Below are 21,009 nucleotides of genomic sequence, written 5' to 3' on the forward strand. Positions count from 1 at the left end.
GTTTTTATAGGTTTATTAGCATGGTGGTATAAAATTCGTTGAATAAAGAGTTATATTCGCAATAAAGTTTTATTTTTGTATCGGACACCACATGTGTTATATACTAATAATAATAACTAAATATTAATCTAATATATTATTAATAAAATAATAATATTGCTAAACTAAGAGATACATGTGTTTAGTTATTCGCAAATAAATTATTTGGTTAGATAAATACATAATTTGGTTTGATCAGCAATGTTAAAAAAATAAAATCTAATGTCACATATGAAAATAAAAAGAAATAATTTAAATACTTCAATAGTATAAGATAAATATTTTTATGTATTACGTATTTATTTATACGTATGTATAGATTAATAAATTGGATATATTAATACGATATAATAAAAATATTTATTTATTTGTTGTTGTGTATAAATCAATAAATTGTACATTAATATGATATAATAATAATAATAATAAGAAGAATTAATAATAATAGTAAAGAAGAGAATGCGACATGGTATTAAGATATAATTTTAAGAAGAGAATGTCATATAACACTAACATGATTCTTTTATTAGTATTAGATTAGATTATTATTGTTATTATTATGCATTATAATATTTATGCATATGAAATATAAATATATATTATTAGTGAATTGAATGAGGAAATGCCATATAGCTTTAGTAGGACTTTTGAATGAGAAAATGACATGTGGCATTAATAGGACTCTTTTATTAGAATTAGATATGTATATATATATATATATATATATATATATATATATATATACTAGGTTAGAGCCCACGTGTACACGTGGTTTAACAAATGAAAATACTTTGAATTTGTTTGGTTTTAATTAAAATAATAAAAATAATTTTAATATAAATAAAATAAACTTAAAAACCCATATGATAGGTAAAAAAAATACAACGAATAATTCAGATTTCACTAAAAAAAATTTAGTACACCACATTGGTTGTCTTATTTGTAATATTCTCATTGTTATCTAATTTGAATGTTTAATGGTCTTGATTGAAACTAAAATTAAACGTGCATAAAAGAAAGTTGCATATACATACTACATAAGTCTAATGACAAAGTGAAAGTATCTCAGCTCGTTTGTCGCTCGGTTGTCGCATCCCCTTACCATATGGAAGTATACGATCTCGCCTATAAAAGAAACCAATTAAAAATGATTAATTTGTAAAAATAACTAACAATAAAAAAATTCAAAAAAATTCTAAACAAAATATCTCATATGGATTACGCCTACCAACTTTAGTTCTTATATATTTATTTTATTATTACTTATATTTTATTGATATTTTTTACATTAAAAGTCTAAAACGTTAGTAAAGCCATTAGTTATTTACATGTTTATTTTATTATAATTGAATTTTATTAATCTCTACTATAAAGCAAAGATATGATAAATAAAAATGGAAAACAAAATGGTAAAAGATAAAGTTTATGGATTAAAATAATATATTTTTTATTTGAGATATAATCTATATCTATTTATTTAGGGTAAAGGATAAAAAGATAAAATTCATGTATTAAAATAATATTTCTTTTATTTGAATCTTATTAAAAAAATATTATCTATATCTATTTATTTAGGAGGGAAAAAATAATTGAGATCAACTCATAAAATGCCATGTGTCCTCATGTGATTTACTTTATTATATATAATAAGGTAGAGGATCCTGTAAAAAGTGCTCAAAGTGTGAGAAGTGTGAGAAGTGTATTATAACACTATATATAATACTATATAACACCCTATAAACACAGTATAACAATATGTAACACCATATAATACCATATAACACTTTGTAACACTATATATCATTATATAACAAATATAACACTATAGGTTGTCTGATAGCATGCCTATGATAGATGTATAGTGTTATATTTGTTATATAATGATATATAGTGTTACATAGTGTTATATGGTATTATATGGTGTTACATATTGTTATACGGTGTTTATAGGGTGTTATATAGTATTATATATAGTGTTATAATACACTTCTCACACTTTAGGCCCTTTTTACACTATCCTTACCCTATATAATAATATAATATATATATATATATCTATATCTATACTATATATAATATACATATCCAAGGGACTTCTTAATGTTAATGAAATTTCCTTAAAACACCTCTAAAGCATTATGTACAAGTCTTTTAAGCACCATTGAAGTTCAGTTTCCAATTATACCCTTTCCCCAAACTAAACACGCGTACACAACTAGGGTTTCTCTCATCCTCTCATTTTGTCCGCCTCTCATCATCCTCTGCTCTCTCTCTCTCTGGCGATTTAGGGTTTCTGCATATCATTCTCATCCGCCCCCATTGTTCTCTCTCTCTACATTCATGGCGATTTAACCTGTCTCTCCGGCGATTCCAACAGCGGGAGTGGCGATTTCACTCTCCACTTATACCCTTTCACTCAAAAAAAGGACATGGGTGATCTTCACCAGATCTAGGGTTTCACATTCATTCGTTTCAAAACATTTCAAACATATCGTCGCTCCTCTCTCTCTCTCTCTGGCGATTTCACCAGATCTATGAAGTTTCAACAGATGGATGAAGAATCTGACCTCCTGGTTCCGATTTCCGGCTTTTATTGGCTTTTATTTCATCCCTAATTTCTCTTCCCTTTCGTTTTGCTTCTTACAAAGAGCAATATCCATCTTCAAGAGGTTACTCATAGGCTTGCTCAGGTATTCCCTGTATGATTTCGTATTTCTCGAATGATTTATTGTTGATTATTGTTATTTCCTTTGAAGATTTGACGGAGAAAAGGTACAACTGAGAGTTTTAGATCTGCGATCCCCAAACCCTCATATGGTAAAACTTTTAGATCTGGTATGTTTATATGCAGGTTGGGGGATTTTGATTTCAGGTTAGTGGTCCGATTTATCATATTGCGATTTTATACATGTTTAATTACATGAGCGAGTTTAATACCTGGGTCAATTTTGTTTTTTCTTTCAGGTCATTTCCGGCTGTTCTATCTTTATCGCAAACTTAAAGGTATGCTTTTAAGATAAACTGAACAATTACGATTGTCTCTTCATGAATTCAGCTAATATTTGCAGTTGTGATGCAGTTTTGTGGTTTGATAATGCGACTCTGAGTTTTTATTGATTTTGTTGAGAATTGCAGTTCAATGTCTGGACCACTCGATTGATTTGAGAGGCCTTGTAAGTGTTGAATTTTATTATTTGATCATGTTTATAAATAACAATGTAATTCTAGGGCTTCATCATAGTTAAGTTATAGTTTTTGTTATACAAGTCGGATTGCTATATAATTTTGTATTTATGTGTTTGCATTCTGGTGTTTTGTGTATTGTATATCACATTCTTGAATTTTGATGTCATGATGCGTTGTAGTTGTCCATTAATGTTTAGAACTAGGGGTTTTGTTTCTTGGAAACCCAATTAATGGAGATGTACTCTGGCAGAGCACAGATTAGAGCGGTTGCAGGCAGAGCATATACAACAATCTGAGTGGATATAACTGGGTCAAGAAATCGAGGTTGAAGGTAATGGTTTGGTTCTCGACTTTGTGTTTTGTAATTTGTTTTTTGATATTGTTTTGAGTTTTTTTGCTAGGGTTTTGAACAATGTACACATCGAGGTTAAATTTTTTTGATTGATTGATATATTGAGTCTGTGTGTGTGCAATTTGTGGAATGTGTGTAGAATCAGTAAGGCGATTGGGGTTGTGGGGCATGAGAGGAGAGTTTAATTAAGAGTAGACGGGAATGGGGGTTTGTTCTTACTATATGCAATTTTTGATAAGGTAATGCTGCTATTTTTTTTTAACTCAACTTCTGCAAGTTTTTTTCTTTACTTATGGTGCTCTTTTTTAACTAAACTTCTGCAAGTTTTTTTCTTTGCTTAAGTTGATGAAATTAATGTAAAGATGATGAAGCTAAAGCATCCAATGCTGATGCAATAGAGTATAGCCGCATAAGGAATACAAGTTAACGAGTCATGATGTAATCGATTGTTACATCTTAGTGGCTAAACTTCTACCTTTTATTTTGTTTTTAATGTACAGGTAGATTTGTAAGGCGGGATTACTGGATCTTAAAAAGGCAAACTGGAAATATTAGTGTCTTTGGGGAGATAACGATCGGGTTGACAAAGATCAAGAAACAGTTTTGGCTGGGGCAGTTGGAATGATTCTTTCTAATAATGATGCTTTTTGGAATGAGATTATCACAGATCCTCATGTCTTGCCTACTACACATATCACATAATACCATACCGATGGTTTTGCGGTTTTGCTGTTTATTGTTATCTTAAGGAGATAGAATAAGCATGTTTATTTTAAATTTTTTTTGCACTCTTAACACTAGATAGTCCTTGAGAGGAATATATCCTATGCATTTTGTTGAAAACAAATTAAAATTTTGGTTTTTTTTTTGTATATTACATCCTTAAGTTTAAAAACCTATTGAGAAAGTCCTTGTGCATGAATAAATCCTTTGGTTTAATGAATAGGCTCTTCTTGTTTGCATGATTACATCCTGAAACTTTATTAAAAAGTCTTTTCGTTTTGACCTGTTTGCCACCTCAATTTTATATTCAACTCATTTGATAATGAATTGATAACATTCAACTCATTTGTTTGCTTCTTTGAACAGGTTTCGCGCAGAATGGCTTTGGGTTAACAGATCAATGAAAAAAGGCTCTTTTTGTTCGGGTCAAAACGGGTCGATTATAGAATGTTATTTTGGTTTGGGTAAAAAACGAACCGTTTCAACTCATATAAATGTCACGTTTCCAAAGCAATCCGTTTTTTACCCGAACTAATCGACCCGTTTTTACCCAGACAAAAATAGCCTTTTTTGATCGACCTGTTGACCCGAAGCCATTCTGAGCGAAACCTGTTCTGACCTGGCATGTCGCTCTACTCGACCCTCCTATTTGTACAATATGTTGGTTTTGTATGATTATTTGTGCAATATGTTGGTTTGTATGATTTCCGACAATTTAGGAGAAACAGGTGGCGATTTTAATCTGTTGTTCGTATTTCATTTTACAGCTATGTATAGTGTATTTCGGAAAAAAGATATGCATTGGGCAGCAGAGACGGACCGCTGTGGAGCTGGTCTTAGGTCAGTAAGTTTATCGGTAGTGTTAACGCCTATTATGTCACTGGGTTTGTATTGTTACACTGAATATGCAGTTTTCATCCCAGAGGTTTGGTCAGTTTTGCGACTTTTGTCCAAAGGTTTGTTTTCTAACATCTAGATCCAAAACGTTTGAAATCTTGCCATTTTCATCCGGATCATTAACTCCATCCATTTTTTTCCGTTAAGTCGGGTATTTCCGTCTTTTTCGTTAACTTAAACGGCAATTCAGTCTTTTTCACACATCTCTAGCGAGTTTACATAGGGTGAAAAAGAGCGAATTACCTATTTAAGTTAACAAAAAAGACGGAAATACCTCAGGAGAAAAATGAATGGAGTTAACGAGGCAGATGAAAATGGCAAGATTTTAAACGTTCTGGATCCAGATGCAAAAAACAAACCTTTGGACAAAAGTCGCAAAACTGGCCAGATTTGGTTGATGGTACAAAATAGCATATTCATAGTATATATAATGTTTGACTGTTTATTTCTTTGTGACAGGGGCTCAGGTGAAATATATATCGGGTTCAACGCGCCACTAGAATTAAAAAAGTATGTGCAGATGTAAACGGAAACACTATCCGACATAGTGTACTATTCCATGCCTCTTATGCATTGAACACAAGAACTAACTTCGAAATAATTTACCATCCTAGGTAACCTTCTCTACCCCAACACCTCTTCACTTAAATGCAAATGGTCTCATCGTATGTTATTAAACATACAAATTTACTGTGGGGTGTGTGCTTCTGCTTTTATAGTTATGATAAGGTCATGGAAGCACTTAAAGTTAATTATTTCCGTGTTAGTTCTGCGACTGTTGGGCTGCTAAATGTTTGTGGTTTTTACGTTCATTGTATTGATTATGGAATGGCATCAAGGCTCTTGGATCAGAGTAATTAAGAGGAAATTTTGGATATTAAACTCGCTTGTTTCTGGAACTTTTGCAGATCTCCTTCAAGATCCAGATCTCCACCACCGTCTGTAAGTCAAACCACATATTTTGACTATATATGCTAAATACAAATAGCTATACTTTTTTTCTTTAGTCGTATATATAGAATGGGTCTCTCGGGCCAAAGTTGATTGATGCCAAAGTTGAGGGGCCAAAGTTGATTAATGCCAAAGTTGAGGGGCCAAAGTTGGTTGATGTTGACAAAGTAGCATTTTAAGTATGCATAGAATGGGTTTCTCGGCGTGCGCTCTCTGGTATGTTAATTTTCATTTCTTTCACTTACCGCTGAAGAACTGAAGAAAAACTGGAATAATAAACTAAATCGTTGAGCGACCTTATTGTCCCGTTTTCCTTTTAGATTTATTTTTTTATTTGACCCGTTTGAGATAAAAAAAACCAAATCAACCCATTCATTATGAAATTACCAAGCTAAATGGGTCGTGTTCACGTCGACTTGGCTGGTTCGCGGTTTGACCCGTTTAACCCATTTATTTCTTTATAAATGTTTTAATAATATGTATTTTATTATGTAACCTAAAATAAACATTAGGCTTTATAGTTTCAAGTTCAAACATAGTTTTTTTTGTATACATTTGTATTATTTGTCATTAATTTTAATTTTAATGTTAATTTTAGAGTACTAATATGCCAAAAAATTGAGTTAAATGGGTCGAGTTGCCAATGAGGTAGTGGTGTAGTGGTTGGAAAATATATTGGTGTTCTTTGTGACCTAGGTTCGATTCCCACTCTCATTATTTTCTGCGGCATCCAGGTGAAGAGCGAATACGGGTGGCGCCGGTTCGACTTGGATGGGAGGCGAGGTTTTATCGATTATTCCACTGTTGTGCCTCCGGGCGGGTGGGGGTCGGGTTTCCGCGCATCTGGGGAGAGCCAAGGGGCTGGCGGCGGTGATCGCGGTTTTGTGTGTCGATGATCGATCATTTGTACTGTTGATGATCGCGGTTTTGAGTGTTTGATGACGTCATGTTAGCATGTAGAATCTGGAAAAGTTTTTTTTTAAATCATTATTCTTATTTTTAAATGTTTTATTTTGTATGAATTTCAGATTGAGGAAAGTAACAAGTTGCAGTTCTTAACAAAGGATGAGTGTGGTCGGGTTTGATCTCTGGAACGAAAGTTGTGTTGTGGTGGTTGCGAGACATAGGGGGATTGACGTTCTTAACGACGAGGTGAAGCGTGAGACACCTGCTATGAGAATCCGCATGTTGGCTTTTTTTTTCTTTTTTTTCCGGTACGTTTACGTGTGATTTGGTTTCAGACATTTGCTTTTTTTTGTTTGGTTGCTTATTACAGTATTAGTTGTCAGTCGAGTTTGATGTTACTACACTGAGGAGTGAAGTGGTTAGGGGTTGTTACTCCTTTTCTTTGCTTACAAATTTATCTGATCTAATGAAGGTTTTGTATTTAAGGATAAGTTAGTTTCATGAGAAGATATATTGTCAGCCGATGAGTTTGACAAACCATATTGTTGCTGTAATGATGTAAATCTCTTAATAAAGTCAACATAAGAGGTTCTCCATTCAAAGACAACATGCCCCCCTTTTTGCTTATTTTTTTATTTGACCAATTTGTAATACAACACATCCCAACTGACCCATTCAAGTATATGTGTCCAAGTTACCATCTATTTAAATAAGCCATTGAACTGAATTTCAAAAAGAGGTAATTGATGCAATGTGGTTTGGTTTTTATTTGGGAAATTTGGTAATCTGTGTATGTGGGTATGTTTTGCTTCTATACTTGAATCAAATTGCTTATGGTTATATGCATTAAAAATACATACTTTGTATAAAAGGGTTAATATAATATTTTAACCCTCTTTATCTCAAAGTAAAAATTACTAATGAGGTAAGGTAACTCAGAAAATCTCAACCTTGTATTTGAATCTGTTCTAATTTACTTACTGCTTTTCTGTAAGTGGTTTTTTCTTTAGTTCTGAAGGCTGGTTATGTTGGTGAAGACGTGAATCTATTTTAAATAAACTACTTACAGTATAGTGTTTCTTTTTGTTTAAACGTGTTTCCCTATCATTTCCATCTATTTTAAATAAACTACTTACAGTATAGTGTTTCTTTTTGTTTAAACTTGTTTCACTATCATTTCCCTTAGCTGATTAATCGCTTATAACTTTAAGTAGGGGTGCTAAACAGGTCGTGTTCGCGGTTTGGCGGTTTTAACACGACCTGCACCTGAATTTTTTAGACGAACATGACCAGAAACCGAAAATCATGTCATACATATGAACCTGGACATGACCCGAACACAGGTTGACCCGAACACGACTTGTTCAATCAGAATTTTTTATTTTTTTTCCGCAAATTAATATATTAAAATTACTACTTACTAAAAAAGACAAATGTATATAATACAATTACATTTAAATTATAAAATTTTAAGTTAATTCCTCTTTTAAGTTAAAATTATGTCATAAAATACACACGCAATTTAATATAATATAAACAGGTCAACCCGCCAACCTGACCGGTTGGCGGGTTAACCTGAACCGACCCTTTTAGCTAAACGAGTTCGCGGGTTCAACCTAATACTGACCTGAACCTGTTTAGACTAAGCCCAAACCCGGGAATTTCATGTTAGGTTCGTGTTGTGTTTTCGGGTCGTGTCAGAAATTCACGCCCCTAACTTTAAGTGAGCATAAAACAAGTATGTCTTTGTGTGCATTAGTTAAATACACTTCAATGATAATCCTTATGTGTTTTTTTATTTTTCCTCTTTATATAATTTAACATAGGGATGTGCATTTGATATAGGGAACCGGTACCGAGCTCATTTAACATGGTCACCGGCTCTTTGTAATAATTCATCATAACAAAATTGTCTTATTTGATTTTAGAAGTCAAAGCGTATATTTATTTTGCAAGTGATTATCTTTTCCTGATCTATGATTGTCTATGTGTACACTTAATAAAAGTAACTTAAGAAGGCCACAACCGACCCACGTTCTATTACATTGCCCCTATTGTCGTCGCACGCCACATCGGAAACTACATCTGTGACAACCCGAATAATTAAGGTTGGCACTACTCAAAATTCCACGAACCGTTAGCGTGTGTCTCCGTGTTCATTTACTTGTATAGTGCACTATTAAGGATTGGGTGTGCATGCATAGAAGAAACCGTTAAATGTTGTGTGTTGTTCAATTAATTTAAAGAACCAACTCAATTGGGCCGGTGATACATTTGGGCCGCGAACCTGATTAACACACACACACTTCATTCCTTAACCAATTCGGCCCACCCATTTAAGTTGTTTATACCTGGCCCAGTATCTTAGGAGTCCAAATGAAAAATAGAACAAAAGCAATATTCAGGTGGGTTCGGCCCACTATGGGTTGATTGACATTATATTAGAGGTTACGTAATGATTTTTTTTTAATAACTCACAATATCATCACAACTAGTGGGAATGCCCGCGCGTTGCTGCGGGTGTCCTGACTGACATAAGATTCAATTATGAAGTCTATTACGAACCAACCCATTTTTGCAGTGGGAACGCAATCCATGTGTCTAAATCATAGTAATAAATTGTTGTCAAAAGTGGTGGCATGCATCAGAGCATATTTTGAATGGGTAGTGTCAAAAGACAAGACCAAACAACATGAAGGGTATTTAGGATCACAATATGCAATTGTTTGCTACTTTATTACTTTTAAATATGTTATTATATCCTCAAAACAACTTATTAATGTAATAACAAGATGAATTCCAATCACTTATACAAGATCGCGTACACAAACATAAGGCATTTGATGGAGCCCTCGACCATGAACATAAGACATTTGATGGAGCGTTGCAGTTCATAAACTTACTCTAGATTCCCCACGAACACAAGACATTTGATGGAGCTCTCAACAATACCACAAGATACAGTCACACCTTCATTAGAAACAACTCGTCAATCCATCTCTTAATTTAACCAAAAAGTACCAATAAATTTTGTATATAACCACACTTGGTTATTGTTACAAACAAAACATTGTTTTGCCAAAACCGGCAAAAGTAAGGTATGCACATGCATACTTTGAAAAGGATTGTAGTGTTTTGTTGTGTAAGAATAACAAAAGTCAAAAAAATGTTATGAAAGATTGAAAAACATAACCTATACCAAAGTATCACTAAAAACATTTCATTTGGCAATAACGCCCTCCAGTTGCGCCCCTCAACAAGATCCTTTGCAAACCGGTAAGAAAGGGCAATCCGGTAATTTAAGTAACTAAGCCAAATTATTTGACTACATTCAAGCAAACACGAGTTTAAGCATCAAACTTTTCAAACATGAAAACTTGAATTAGTAACAACTTAGCCTGTTTGAGAATAGTTTGAGGAGTTTCATCTCTGCTCCCTTGAGGTCAAGGAAACCAAGTTTTCGTCTCACTTGATTCTGCATCTTAATTACAGTGAGACATGTGTGCAGTATTGTATTGCAAATCTACATCATGGCTAACACATGTTGCATAGCACAGCTTTCTTATATCTATCTCAAGATAAGTCAAAGTTTAATCTTTAGATTTAAACCAAATAAAAGTCAAAATTCAGTCTTCTGATCTGTAGTAAATACTGTTTCATATAGCATTGACTCTTGTTTTGGAATTGAAAGACTCATGGTATAACAACTTAGAAGAATTATACAGTCAAACTATTGATGGGCAAGTAAACACTGGCATCATATTTCAAGTAACACAAATTTGGTATTAATTTATAATAACATGAAAAGTCAAATGTCAAACTTTTGAATACTGAAGATCACAAAAACTACCATATTTCAAGTTCAGGGCCTAAATAATTCAAAATCTTGTAATATTTATAAGAGCTAAGCCATTTAAACTTTATATATAATTGACCTAATAAGAATATTTTTTAATCTGATTGTTTTTCACCTAAATAATACTTCTAATTTTAAATGGACTCAGAGTTACTTTGAGTGTAAAATTCCAAGAAAAATTGGTGGTTTGATAATAATAACGATGCAAATAGGCATGTATGTCACTTGCAAATTATTATCATTAACATTATTATTATTATTAAAATACATCCAATAAATATGTATTAGAACATATGATATAAGAAAAAACCTACCAACCCAACCCACTTGAATTTTATTGAGTCTTGCATGACCCAAGTCTAATCAGCCTAACTTTATATAGTCAATAACTTTATATATACATAAACAAACAATTGCTTATTGTACAAACAGAGCAATTAATCGACAAACTCTGGTTATTTAAGAACTCATAAAGGGTAAAACAACCAAAAAATAGCCAGTCATATCATTATTGTTGCAGTTACTACTAAACTTGTTATATAACCCCTAAAAAAATACTGTAAGATAATCCATGTGAGTTTTGTAACACTTATAACCAATCACTGTAAACTAAATATTCACACCATCAATTTCAATAGGCGAGGGACATACCTTCATGTAGTTGCGCACATGAGTCGGACTTTCGAGAACGATGCACTTCTTAAAATGACCAAAAGCCACCTCAATATGGTAAAGCTTTGGGGCCAGACTAAAACCAACGGCTAAGATCATTTCTCCACTAACATATCTTTACTTTATAAATATAAAATATTGTTGCCATAGACCAAATCACTTTCTAAAAGAAAGTGAGAAGCTAACAGTATGGTGGGGTGGAATATGACAAGAAAATAAATAGAAAGACAATTGTTTTATATGGGTCAATGAATTAAATGAGTGGATCAAGTGTTATACCAATTGGATCCGCCAATCCCTGTATGGATCAGATCTAGATGAAGACCCAATCCTAACATGCCTAATCTACATAACATAACTATGACTCATTATCATGTAGCAATGCTTTGTCTAAGTTGACATCAGCTCAAGATCCCACAAACAACCTTTCACAAAAAAAAAAAAAAATACAAAATACAAAATACAACTCTACCGAGCAGTTGATAGATCTAAAATTTTAAAGGGCGAGTTTGGAGACCCCATTCTTCTCTTCCTCAACCATTCTACGATGATGAAAGACAACTTCTTGTCTAAAAAACAAATAAACTAAAAACTTACAAATTTAGGGAAAACGTTGTGAAGTCAATGGCTTTTGCCATCGCTGGTAATATCATTCGAAGACCAGTTATAGCGCAGATGAGCTAAAAGAAGTGAAACAAAAATAAGTTAGGAAAAGCAAGTGATTTATTAGATAACCTGTTTATTCAACTAAATTTGTCACTTATAGCATTCCAATTTCTTTATACTCACTGAAACATGTCCATGGCTACTGAATGTAGTAGTAAGCTTGGAATGTCTATATAGAACATGAGATGCCTTCCCCTCACTAAACTCACCAGTTACCTGCAAGTCCCATTGAAACAAATTTCCCACAAAGAATCACAACTGAATACAACTCTTAGAAACTTAAGTAAAAAATACAAGTTTCGGCCAAATGATGATAATTTGCCGTTGTCTGTGAAAAATGACAGTAACGAACATGGAATAAAATTACACATTTCATGGTGGCATTGGCTATATATTGACACAGCTTAATATGGGTGAAGCATATAAATTGAAAGCACCTAAACACTAAATGATGCTCATTTCCTATTAACTAAGCAGGTAATAGCACATATGAGTTAATATTTATGCATATTAGCCATAATCACAAGAATCACAGACCCTCTCCGCCCGTATCGCGAACCAGATCACCCGTAACGGACTTGGGTACAAAATCAAACCAAGCGCCACAGGTTCGCGATCCGGACCAGAAAAAACAGGCCGTACGCGATTTTCATTAAATTCGCTACAAATCATATAAAATCACGTTTTGGGAACGTTCCGACTGATTTAGCGTTTGGGAGCGCTCCTATTCGCGTAAAATGCTAATTTAGACGCAAAATTACCAAATACTCGACTCACATTCTTTCAACATCTGGCCCGTATTTGGCAAACTGAACCATTATCTCTCTGCCATCAACAACTCTTCCTGAAAAAACCACATAAACATAAACATAAACATAAACGGCTTTGAATCACAATGCATATTGTAAAAATTATTAAAAAAAAATACAGTACTCACCGTCAAGCTTGTCCACTGCCTTCTGAGTCTCATCTGCATACTTATACCTAACAAAAGCATACCCCCAAGAATCTCCAGTCCTACAAGCACAAAAAGTATAACATACATGGTATCACTTCCATTCTAACAGAACTGAAAACACCAGTTATATCGGAAAACAAAAACGAGCCCTTAGAAAACATTAATTCTTTCATTTCAAAAGAAATTTAGCATAAGATGTAACACAGGTTACCCTTTTAAATTCTTATTTTTGCTATCTAAGACAAACTTCCTCGCTAATACACACACACACACACACACACACATATATAAAGTACGCATGTATAGGAGAGAAACTTACAAGAGACACAAGATCGATGCAGATATAACAATTCAACAAATGAAATTAAATGAAATCGGGAAAAACAGTACCTGCGATCTCTGGGGATGAATACATCAACAAACTTTCCGTACTTATCAAAAAGGGGAAACAAATCATCAGCAGTTGACCTGAAAAAGACAAAATCGGTTACACAAATTGGGGATTTTATTTTACAAAGGAAATTGTGAACATACGGAAGGTGATGTTGAGAACGAGTAGCGAATAGGTGTCTCTGATGTCCGGCGGGCCTGCTCTTCCAAAGTCCGACATGATTACCGTCGTTCAGGCGGGCGATTTTAGGGTTTCAAGAATTAAACAAAAATCAGCAAAAAAACCTAAATTCAATTTTCCAAATAAAGGCGTGAATCTGAAAGGGGATCAAAGATTGATATCAACAAAACCTAAAAATAAAGAACTGAAACAATTTTGCCCTAATCTGTGCATACCTTGTTTGACCGAGAGGAGCAAGCTGCAGCGCTGGACGCCAGCGAATCAGCGGGGGGATTTTCCGGTCGGGGCAACAGGTCTGCGATTGAATGTCCAGTTTACTTTAGATAAAGATGTAAAGTGGGTGACAATAAGCACCTTTAATCGACGGATATCAAAACAAGTAGAATCTGTAGAGAAAATAAAGAGGAAGATGTTTGGAATTCCTAATTGAATGTCTGAGATAATCAAGGGATGGGGGTTTGATTCAGAGGGGGTCGATCAGGTTTCTTGAGGGCAGAGAATGGAAAGAATTGTGAGTGGGTGAGTATGGAATGTAGGTGTAATTTACTATTAAACCCTCCTAGTGTCTTAAAAATTTGAACTCTTTACAATTTTACCCTCTCAAAACAAGCTTTTTTTAATTGTACATATAGCTTTAAGAGTTAGACACGATGTAAAATTACGTTTGTGTACGTCACTTCTCCTTTTTATAATAGTATAGATTAACAAACCCTACCCCTCCTTCCTTGAATGGCGACGACACCTCCCCCTTGTATCGCGAAGACAGTAGGATCCCTTCTCATCATCATTGAATTATCATCTCATACGTTCAAGCTCTTGGTTAGTAGAATTATATTTATGCTAACTTTTAATTAGTGTTAGTGTCTATGTGAAATCTTGATTAACAAGCTATATCTATGCTTAATAAATATGTGAAACGTGATATTATGATTCTTGTATGATTAATAAGGATTAGGGATTTCAGGTTATTAGAAACACTTAAGAATCCGCTATAAAAGATGTTGATGTTGGGCGAACATGAACGAACCGGGTTTAAATGTTAGAAAAGATGTCAATGAATTATGTGCGAAAATCTTATATGTGATCGGATGATGATTAGCGTATGTGTTTATTTGAATAAGTGTTTTGTAGTCATCAACTGCCATGAAAAACTTATAAGATAATTGTGTTGAGTAATAAATAAGGCTATGATAGGTTATGAATTGTGGATGATTATTTTGAACAAGATCTGTATGGAAACTAGAATACTGGTCAACCTAATATGATGCCTCAAGTATTTTATTATGTGCGTATAGATAGTTATGAATATGGAATAGGGTTATGATTTTGATAGTGTGATGAGGAATGCATTAATTGAACAAACTGTATGTTGACTTATGAATATCTATGCGATGACAATGGGTTAACACAAGGATTGAGGGCTAGATAATTACTGTCCATACATTTAAAAAGAAAAATTTGTAAAATTCATAACTCAATCAACAACAGGATATGTATGCTAAATTCATATATATTAACATGGGTTGTTGTGGGAATCAGGTATGGGGGGTGGGCTACCAAACCAGTCCATTAAACAATTATCTTGGGCCGCACACACATCCTGGTTGCACTGGGCCGCATGAATTAGTTCAACGGCATATGGTTTGGGATTCTTTTTTTTACACGGTCTGGGTTTAGGCATAGGCAGCCCAGACAACTCGCTTTGTTTGGCCCACATGGGTTAGATGTGGTTGGGCCGGCTGGTTTATAAACAATGGAAACAAGCCTGTTTGGTCGTTGGGCCGTATAGGTGTAGTGGGCCGTACGTACTAAGTGATTATGTGATGGTACTGGATTAACTGCTATGATTTGAATTGCATGAGCGTATTATACAAACGTTTTCAGTGTATTATGTGAACATGGAATACGTGAATTAACTGTACGCGTAACGTGTGGATTATGTGCAACTGAGATTAATTATTGTCGGTAATTATGCTAGGACGTTTGTGATCAACTATTAAGCAGTTAACTAAGTCTTACCGAGCAAACCAAAGGTGAGTTCATCTTTCTTGAGCATGCGTCCCGGTGGTTGGGACAGTCAGTGGGTATTCCTGGGAGGGACAAGTCTTTTGGGTTAAAACGGGAATGTTGGATAATATACTCTTCCTATCACCTTTCAAGTCCCTCCGTGTTGTTTGGTTACCAGGAAGGTAACATGGTATTAGTTAGTAGCGCTACTTAGGTTTGGCAACCTCACCCCGTATCTGGGAGAACGGGTGTTGAACTAATGACCTAGTCATGACCAATGCTTTGATAGGAGCATTGGAGAAAGGGCAAAATAATCAGAAGCCGTCTTGTATTGGGGTATTATCAACATTGTTTTCATCATTACTTCTGGAATTAACTTCAATGGATTAACTACATACTTGGTAAACAACGTTTTCGTAAAACTATGAACTCACCAGCGTTGTTTGATACACTTGTTGCATGCTCGCAGGTCGTTAGGTATTTTGGATTTGGGAACTTGCTGACTGGAGTAGCTGGAGTGGTCATGGGTTGACAGGAAGGATTTATGTGACTGATTTCTTGATATTATACTTTGGTTTTGAAACAGTTTAACTTCGTTTACTTTTTGCTTCCGCTGAACTTATTGATTTTCGTTTAAACTTGTTGAATATGTTTTTATTAATAATGGGGATTTTATTTATAACTTGTATGGGTTCAATGTAATTGGTGGCTCGTTATTGGTATGTCACACGCCTAACAGGGACACTCCCTATGTGGTAATTTGGGGGTGTGACAACATCCCCGTACATAACCCTAAACTCACCAACCTAAGTGATATGTTTCCCGCCGCATCGCGCGGGTAAACAACTAGTATCTATACTATATATAATATGCATATTCGAAGGGCAGAAATGGTCATTTGCCATTGTACAAGCAGTTCAAGCACATTATACAAGCATTTTAAGCACAAATGTGTTGAAAAGTTTTCTTAACATGCTGTGAAGCCGCATGGATCTTAACCGGATCATGTTGACCCATTTTACCACTTTCGGATCCAATATAATGTTTGTATCTTTCTATCTACAAACCCTAATTCATTCATTCCACCGCTCCCTTCATTCTCTTTCTCTCTCTCAAATTCCTCCCTCTCTCAAGTTCTTTCCTCTCATCTCCATGGAAACATGTTATTTTCAAGATCTACCAACGATCTCAACGTTTCTTTTGTTTAATCTCTCTTCAGCACGCACGTGTAATGGTGGTTGTCCGGTATATAACTTTCCCCCATATTCTCCACCTTTTTTTTTTCACACACGCTTCTATGGCGTCTGTACAACAATTATATGTAATCATTGTATGCAATGATCGCTTCGATTCAACTATTATGTTTACTTTTTCACTAATTTCACAAAATTGTTTGTTATTTCTAGGGCTCGAAAGTGCTTATGGTCAGTGCTAGCCTGCTAGGGGGTTTCGGTTGGGAGCTTCTCAAAACTCTAGCTCTTTCAGGTTTTTCGGATATTCATATTTGTCAAAACTGGGTAAAGATGTTGATGACTTGTTGATGGAAAAGAACCCCAGGCCTGAGGTTTACACAGAAGAACAACAATTATCTGTAATCATTGTATGCAATCATCGCTTCGATTCAACTATTATGTTTACTTTTTCACTAATTTCACTCAATTGTTTGTTGTTTCTAGGGCTCAAAAGTGCTTATGGTCGGTGCTGGTGGTTTCGGTTGAGAGCTTCTCAAAACTCTAGCTCTTTCAGGTTTTCAGGATATTCATATTTTAATTCAACTTTGTGCTAATGCGAGTTTTAGTTATTGTTGCTATTATTGTTATTATTATATTGTTGTTTTGAGTATAATTAGTAGTTTGTGGATTCTCTATGGTAGGTTTTTGACTTTAAGGGTTTAGTTTGTTTGCTATATTTTGGTGTAGTTGGTGTTACTGTTACTGGCTGTTTATGACACAATTTAGTTAGCAGATTTGTTTTTTATATGGTTAATGGATAATAATTGTATTGGTTTTCAACTTTTTGTTATTTTTATTTAATTTATGATGATTAATTGTATAATGTTTGTTCAGATGGGTTTTTTCTTTGGTTTTTCTGTTTGTGTTTAGCTGTTAATGGCAGTAGACATGATTGGATTTGGATGAATTATGTACTAATTAGCTTGTGATATGTGAGTAGGATTATGTTTTTAATATTTTTTAGTCTTGATTGTTGGAGTATGTAATAGAGAAAGCTGTGGAATGTGTAGTTAGAGCAACATTCATGGATTGATTGTTTGATGCTTTTCTTTAAAAACTACACTTATTTGAACTATAATTTTGATTTCCTTTGCATATTTGACTTTAAGTTATAGTGATTCTGTGTTGTTTGTTTTGATTTGATTTGTCGATTCCAACACTCATCCCCAAATACCATTATCCCGCTTATTCTTTTCATTTGCGGAGGCTAGGAAGAACCAGAAAGATAATGGAAGGAGAAACTCTAGAGAAGGTAGAGGTGGCAAAGGGAACTAGGGTTTCGGCAAAGGGGTTTGGTTAAACATGTTAAACTCTGAAATGAAAAGGATGTGTGACAGGTCTGAGTTGAACAAAAACACTTATCGAGTTTCAAAATTCAAATGATCATGTTCCTTCCTTCCTTCTTCACTTCTCTCTATATCTCTGCGCTCCATCTCGCTCTCTCTCTCTCTCTCTCTCTCTCTCTCTTTTTGGGGCTCGATTTGACGACGCTGACTTATCACAGAAGTCCTGAACCCAGATGTATCATCACAGGTTAGCTCATTCTGATTCCACTAGCGAAATCCTAATTGTTGTCACTATTTCTAATCATAAAAATCTGAAGACTTTAATGTTACCCTTTCAGAATCTTGCGGTAGAAGGAGATGTGAACTGTTGTTGCTTGACATGGATATGGAGACTACTTGATTGACCTGGTATGTTTTTGTTGTTTTGAAATATTTTCATGGGTTTCTGTTTTTAACGTATAAATCTTTAGTCTTGCATCATTTTTACCGTGATTTCTGAGCCCTAATTTAGGTTTTAATTTGAACTCTATTAATTACGGGTTTGAAGTTTAGTGATTCCTATTTGGGTTTTAATCTTTAGTCTTTCATATTAGTCTACTTGCTTGTTTTTTCTCAAATTCATCATGAATTAAACGGAAACCCCAAGTTAGTGATTCTAACGGTGGACATTTGTTGGTTTGATTTGATGAGTTGGCGTTAAATTTGCAGTATTGTAAAATGAATAGCCCCTCAATATGCTAAAGGAAATAGCATGTACTCATCCATCAATGTTAGAAATTTGATGAATAGATATTTAGTGAATTATAATTTAATGAAATTATAATTATCAATAAACTCTTCATATATGGTGAATTAAATATTAAACTCTTAAGTAGAGTTTTAATGTCTTTTAATTCGAGTCTTTATATCTCTATTTTTTTTGAAGGTGTAATTCACAACAGACGGTTAATACACACCCGCAAGACGTAGGCCCACCCCATTTTTATCCCAAAGACTATGTTTTCTTAATGGGGCCCATGCCTAGGTAGAAATGGGACACAACTTTCCCTATGAAAATTTCCGACCCCCTGCCACTTGACAGGAGTTGCACCCTCCACACCAATCGACCGCTTGTTGTGACAGAGTGACCCGCTGGAGTACATGCACCGTAATAGAAAACTCGGGTTCCCTCAGGCTTGAACCGGAGTCCTTACCATCCTTGGGTTGAGAATAACCCCAATGCCTCACCTTTTGATGGAGGTGGGGATTGAACCTGAGACCACTCATATGGCCCAAGTCCCTTCCACCACTCCACCAAAGGATCACTGGCCTTTATATCTCTAATTAAGTTAGACTTTTCACTCATCCTCAACTCTTGTATAATAATAGACTATGTGTCTCATTTGAGAAAAAGAACATCTAGAAAAATACAAGAGAAGATACAAGAAAATTATATGAATATATGGAGAGTTATTGAAAAGAAAAGATACTTGAAGACCCATGTGTTGGTACTTAGAGAGATATGTTTTCTCTATTCAATTTCACCACCGTCACATCTTTATTTGTTTCATAAGTTCAAATACTACAATTATCCAGTGTAACCTCGGGCGTGTAGCCATCTTAGACAGTACAGACTGCTTCGGTTGTTGTATCCTGGGAGACAGACGCGTCATTTTTGATAGAGGTGTGAAATCTGTTTTAAGGGAAATGTGTTAAACACATGCCTCAACCAAAATCGTCAACGTTTTAGTGTGCTCTTTGTTGCAGTCAAGGAGCATTTTTCAAGACTTAAGATGATGAACACTCGAGTCTAAGATGCTATCAAGTGCGCGTGAAGGACCTACCAGAGATGTGGCTTGAATCAAGATTGGTATATATAATTATATTTTATATACCTTTTATTTAGTTACTGCAATCGTTATTGTACTGTGATATTTCCTACGAATAACGAGAGTCTCATTAATATATATTTTGTAATTATATTTTATAAAAGGTGAATCTAATTCCTACAATCAATGTGTGTTATTTTTATTTTGGTTGGAGTCAAAGTAGGTTTGAGTTACGAATTAGTTGAGTTTAATATTTAATTTATTTTATTCATTGTTCTTTAAATGTTTTGATATTTATAAATATGTATTGGTTGGGTCAAGCACTCTGTTACGTCAGAACAAATCACATAGAAATGGTTATTTTGGTTCGAGTCAAAACGGATTCGAGTAAAAAATATTATCGGTTAGGACATGTCATATAATATCTAATATTCAGTAATTAATTATGTTCATAAATATAGTTTTTATATATTTTTATTTATTTCATTTATTTATTTTTCTTTTAGTAATATGTATTGGTCGGGTGGAGTCAAGTCAGGCAACATATCATGTTAAAAGATGTCACATAAAAAGAGTTATTTCAGTTCAAGTCGATAGGGGCTTTATCCTAAAAGTTTCAACAGAAAACTCACAAATTCTTAATATTTTTTAATTAGTTGAATTTAGTATTTTAATTTTAAATTTCTCTTATTCATTCTTCTTTTAATATTATATTTGGTATCTAATCATACGTATTGGTCGAGTCAGGTCGTGCAACATGTCGCCTCAAAACATGTCACATAAAAAGGATTATTTTGGTTTGAATCAAAATGTATTCATTAATTAGTTGAATGTAATAATTTAATGTTATTTTTTTCATGTTTTTTAATAATATGTTTGGTATTTAATAATATATTTGG

At 34.1% G+C, this 21,009-nt stretch overlaps 1 protein-coding gene and 2 long non-coding RNA genes across 26 annotated transcripts; 2 read left to right on the forward strand and 1 right to left on the reverse strand.

Moving 5' to 3' along the window:
- Nucleotides 1-2,253: 2,253 nt before the first annotated feature.
- LOC110873468 lies at nt 2,254-7,553 on the forward strand. Of its 17 annotated transcripts, none has more exons than XR_004864182.1 (8): nt 2,254-2,911; nt 3,004-3,042; nt 3,175-3,212; nt 3,476-3,556; nt 3,717-3,816; nt 4,078-5,140; nt 5,657-5,811; nt 6,106-7,553. It is a non-coding gene; the product is annotated as an uncharacterized LOC110873468 (long non-coding RNA). The 17 variants fall into 17 exon arrangements; XR_004864189.1 differs by lacking the exon at nt 3,717-3,816 and having other exon boundaries at nt 5,657-6,364; nt 6,883-7,104; nt 7,177-7,553; XR_004864183.1 differs by lacking the exon at nt 3,717-3,816 and having other exon boundaries at nt 5,917-6,364; nt 6,883-7,553.
- Nucleotides 7,554-9,761: 2,208 nt separating this feature from the next.
- LOC110873467 (serine/arginine-rich splicing factor SC35) lies at nt 9,762-14,295 on the reverse strand. Of its 6 annotated transcripts, XR_004864196.1 has the most exons (8): nt 13,993-14,295; nt 13,741-13,913; nt 13,597-13,674; nt 13,186-13,265; nt 13,026-13,092; nt 12,372-12,464; nt 10,254-12,262; nt 9,762-10,024 (listed from the first exon to the last, which is right to left on the reverse strand). XR_004864196.1 is itself a non-coding variant. In XM_035975880.1 (7 exons), exons 2-6 carry the CDS (start codon nt 13,814-13,816, stop codon nt 12,461-12,463), a joined length of 306 nt encoding a protein of 101 aa, XP_035831773.1. In that variant the 5' UTR covers nt 13,817-13,881; nt 13,993-14,295; the 3' UTR covers nt 9,762-12,262; nt 12,372-12,460. The 6 variants fall into 6 exon arrangements, 3 of the variants coding, with proteins under 3 accessions (XP_035831773.1, XP_035831771.1, XP_035831772.1); XR_004864197.1 differs by having other exon boundaries at nt 9,762-12,262; nt 13,741-13,794; XR_004864194.1 differs by having other exon boundaries at nt 9,762-12,262.
- A 2,576-nt stretch (nt 14,296-16,871) lies between these two features.
- LOC110873466 lies at nt 16,872-20,293 on the forward strand. 3 transcript variants are annotated; one of them, XR_002555151.2, is made up of 6 exons: nt 16,872-17,029; nt 17,191-17,384; nt 17,461-18,549; nt 18,641-18,710; nt 19,228-19,965; nt 20,049-20,293. It is a non-coding gene; the product is annotated as an uncharacterized LOC110873466 (long non-coding RNA). The 3 variants fall into 3 exon arrangements; XR_004864198.1 differs by having other exon boundaries at nt 19,228-20,293; XR_004864199.1 differs by having other exon boundaries at nt 17,191-17,375; nt 19,228-20,293.
- Nucleotides 20,294-21,009: the final 716 nt, after the last annotated feature.

This window comes from Helianthus annuus, chromosome 8 (genome assembly GCF_002127325.2).
Source record: "Helianthus annuus cultivar XRQ/B chromosome 8, HanXRQr2.0-SUNRISE, whole genome shotgun sequence".
NCBI classification, from domain to species: Eukaryota; Viridiplantae; Streptophyta; class Magnoliopsida; order Asterales; family Asteraceae; genus Helianthus; species Helianthus annuus.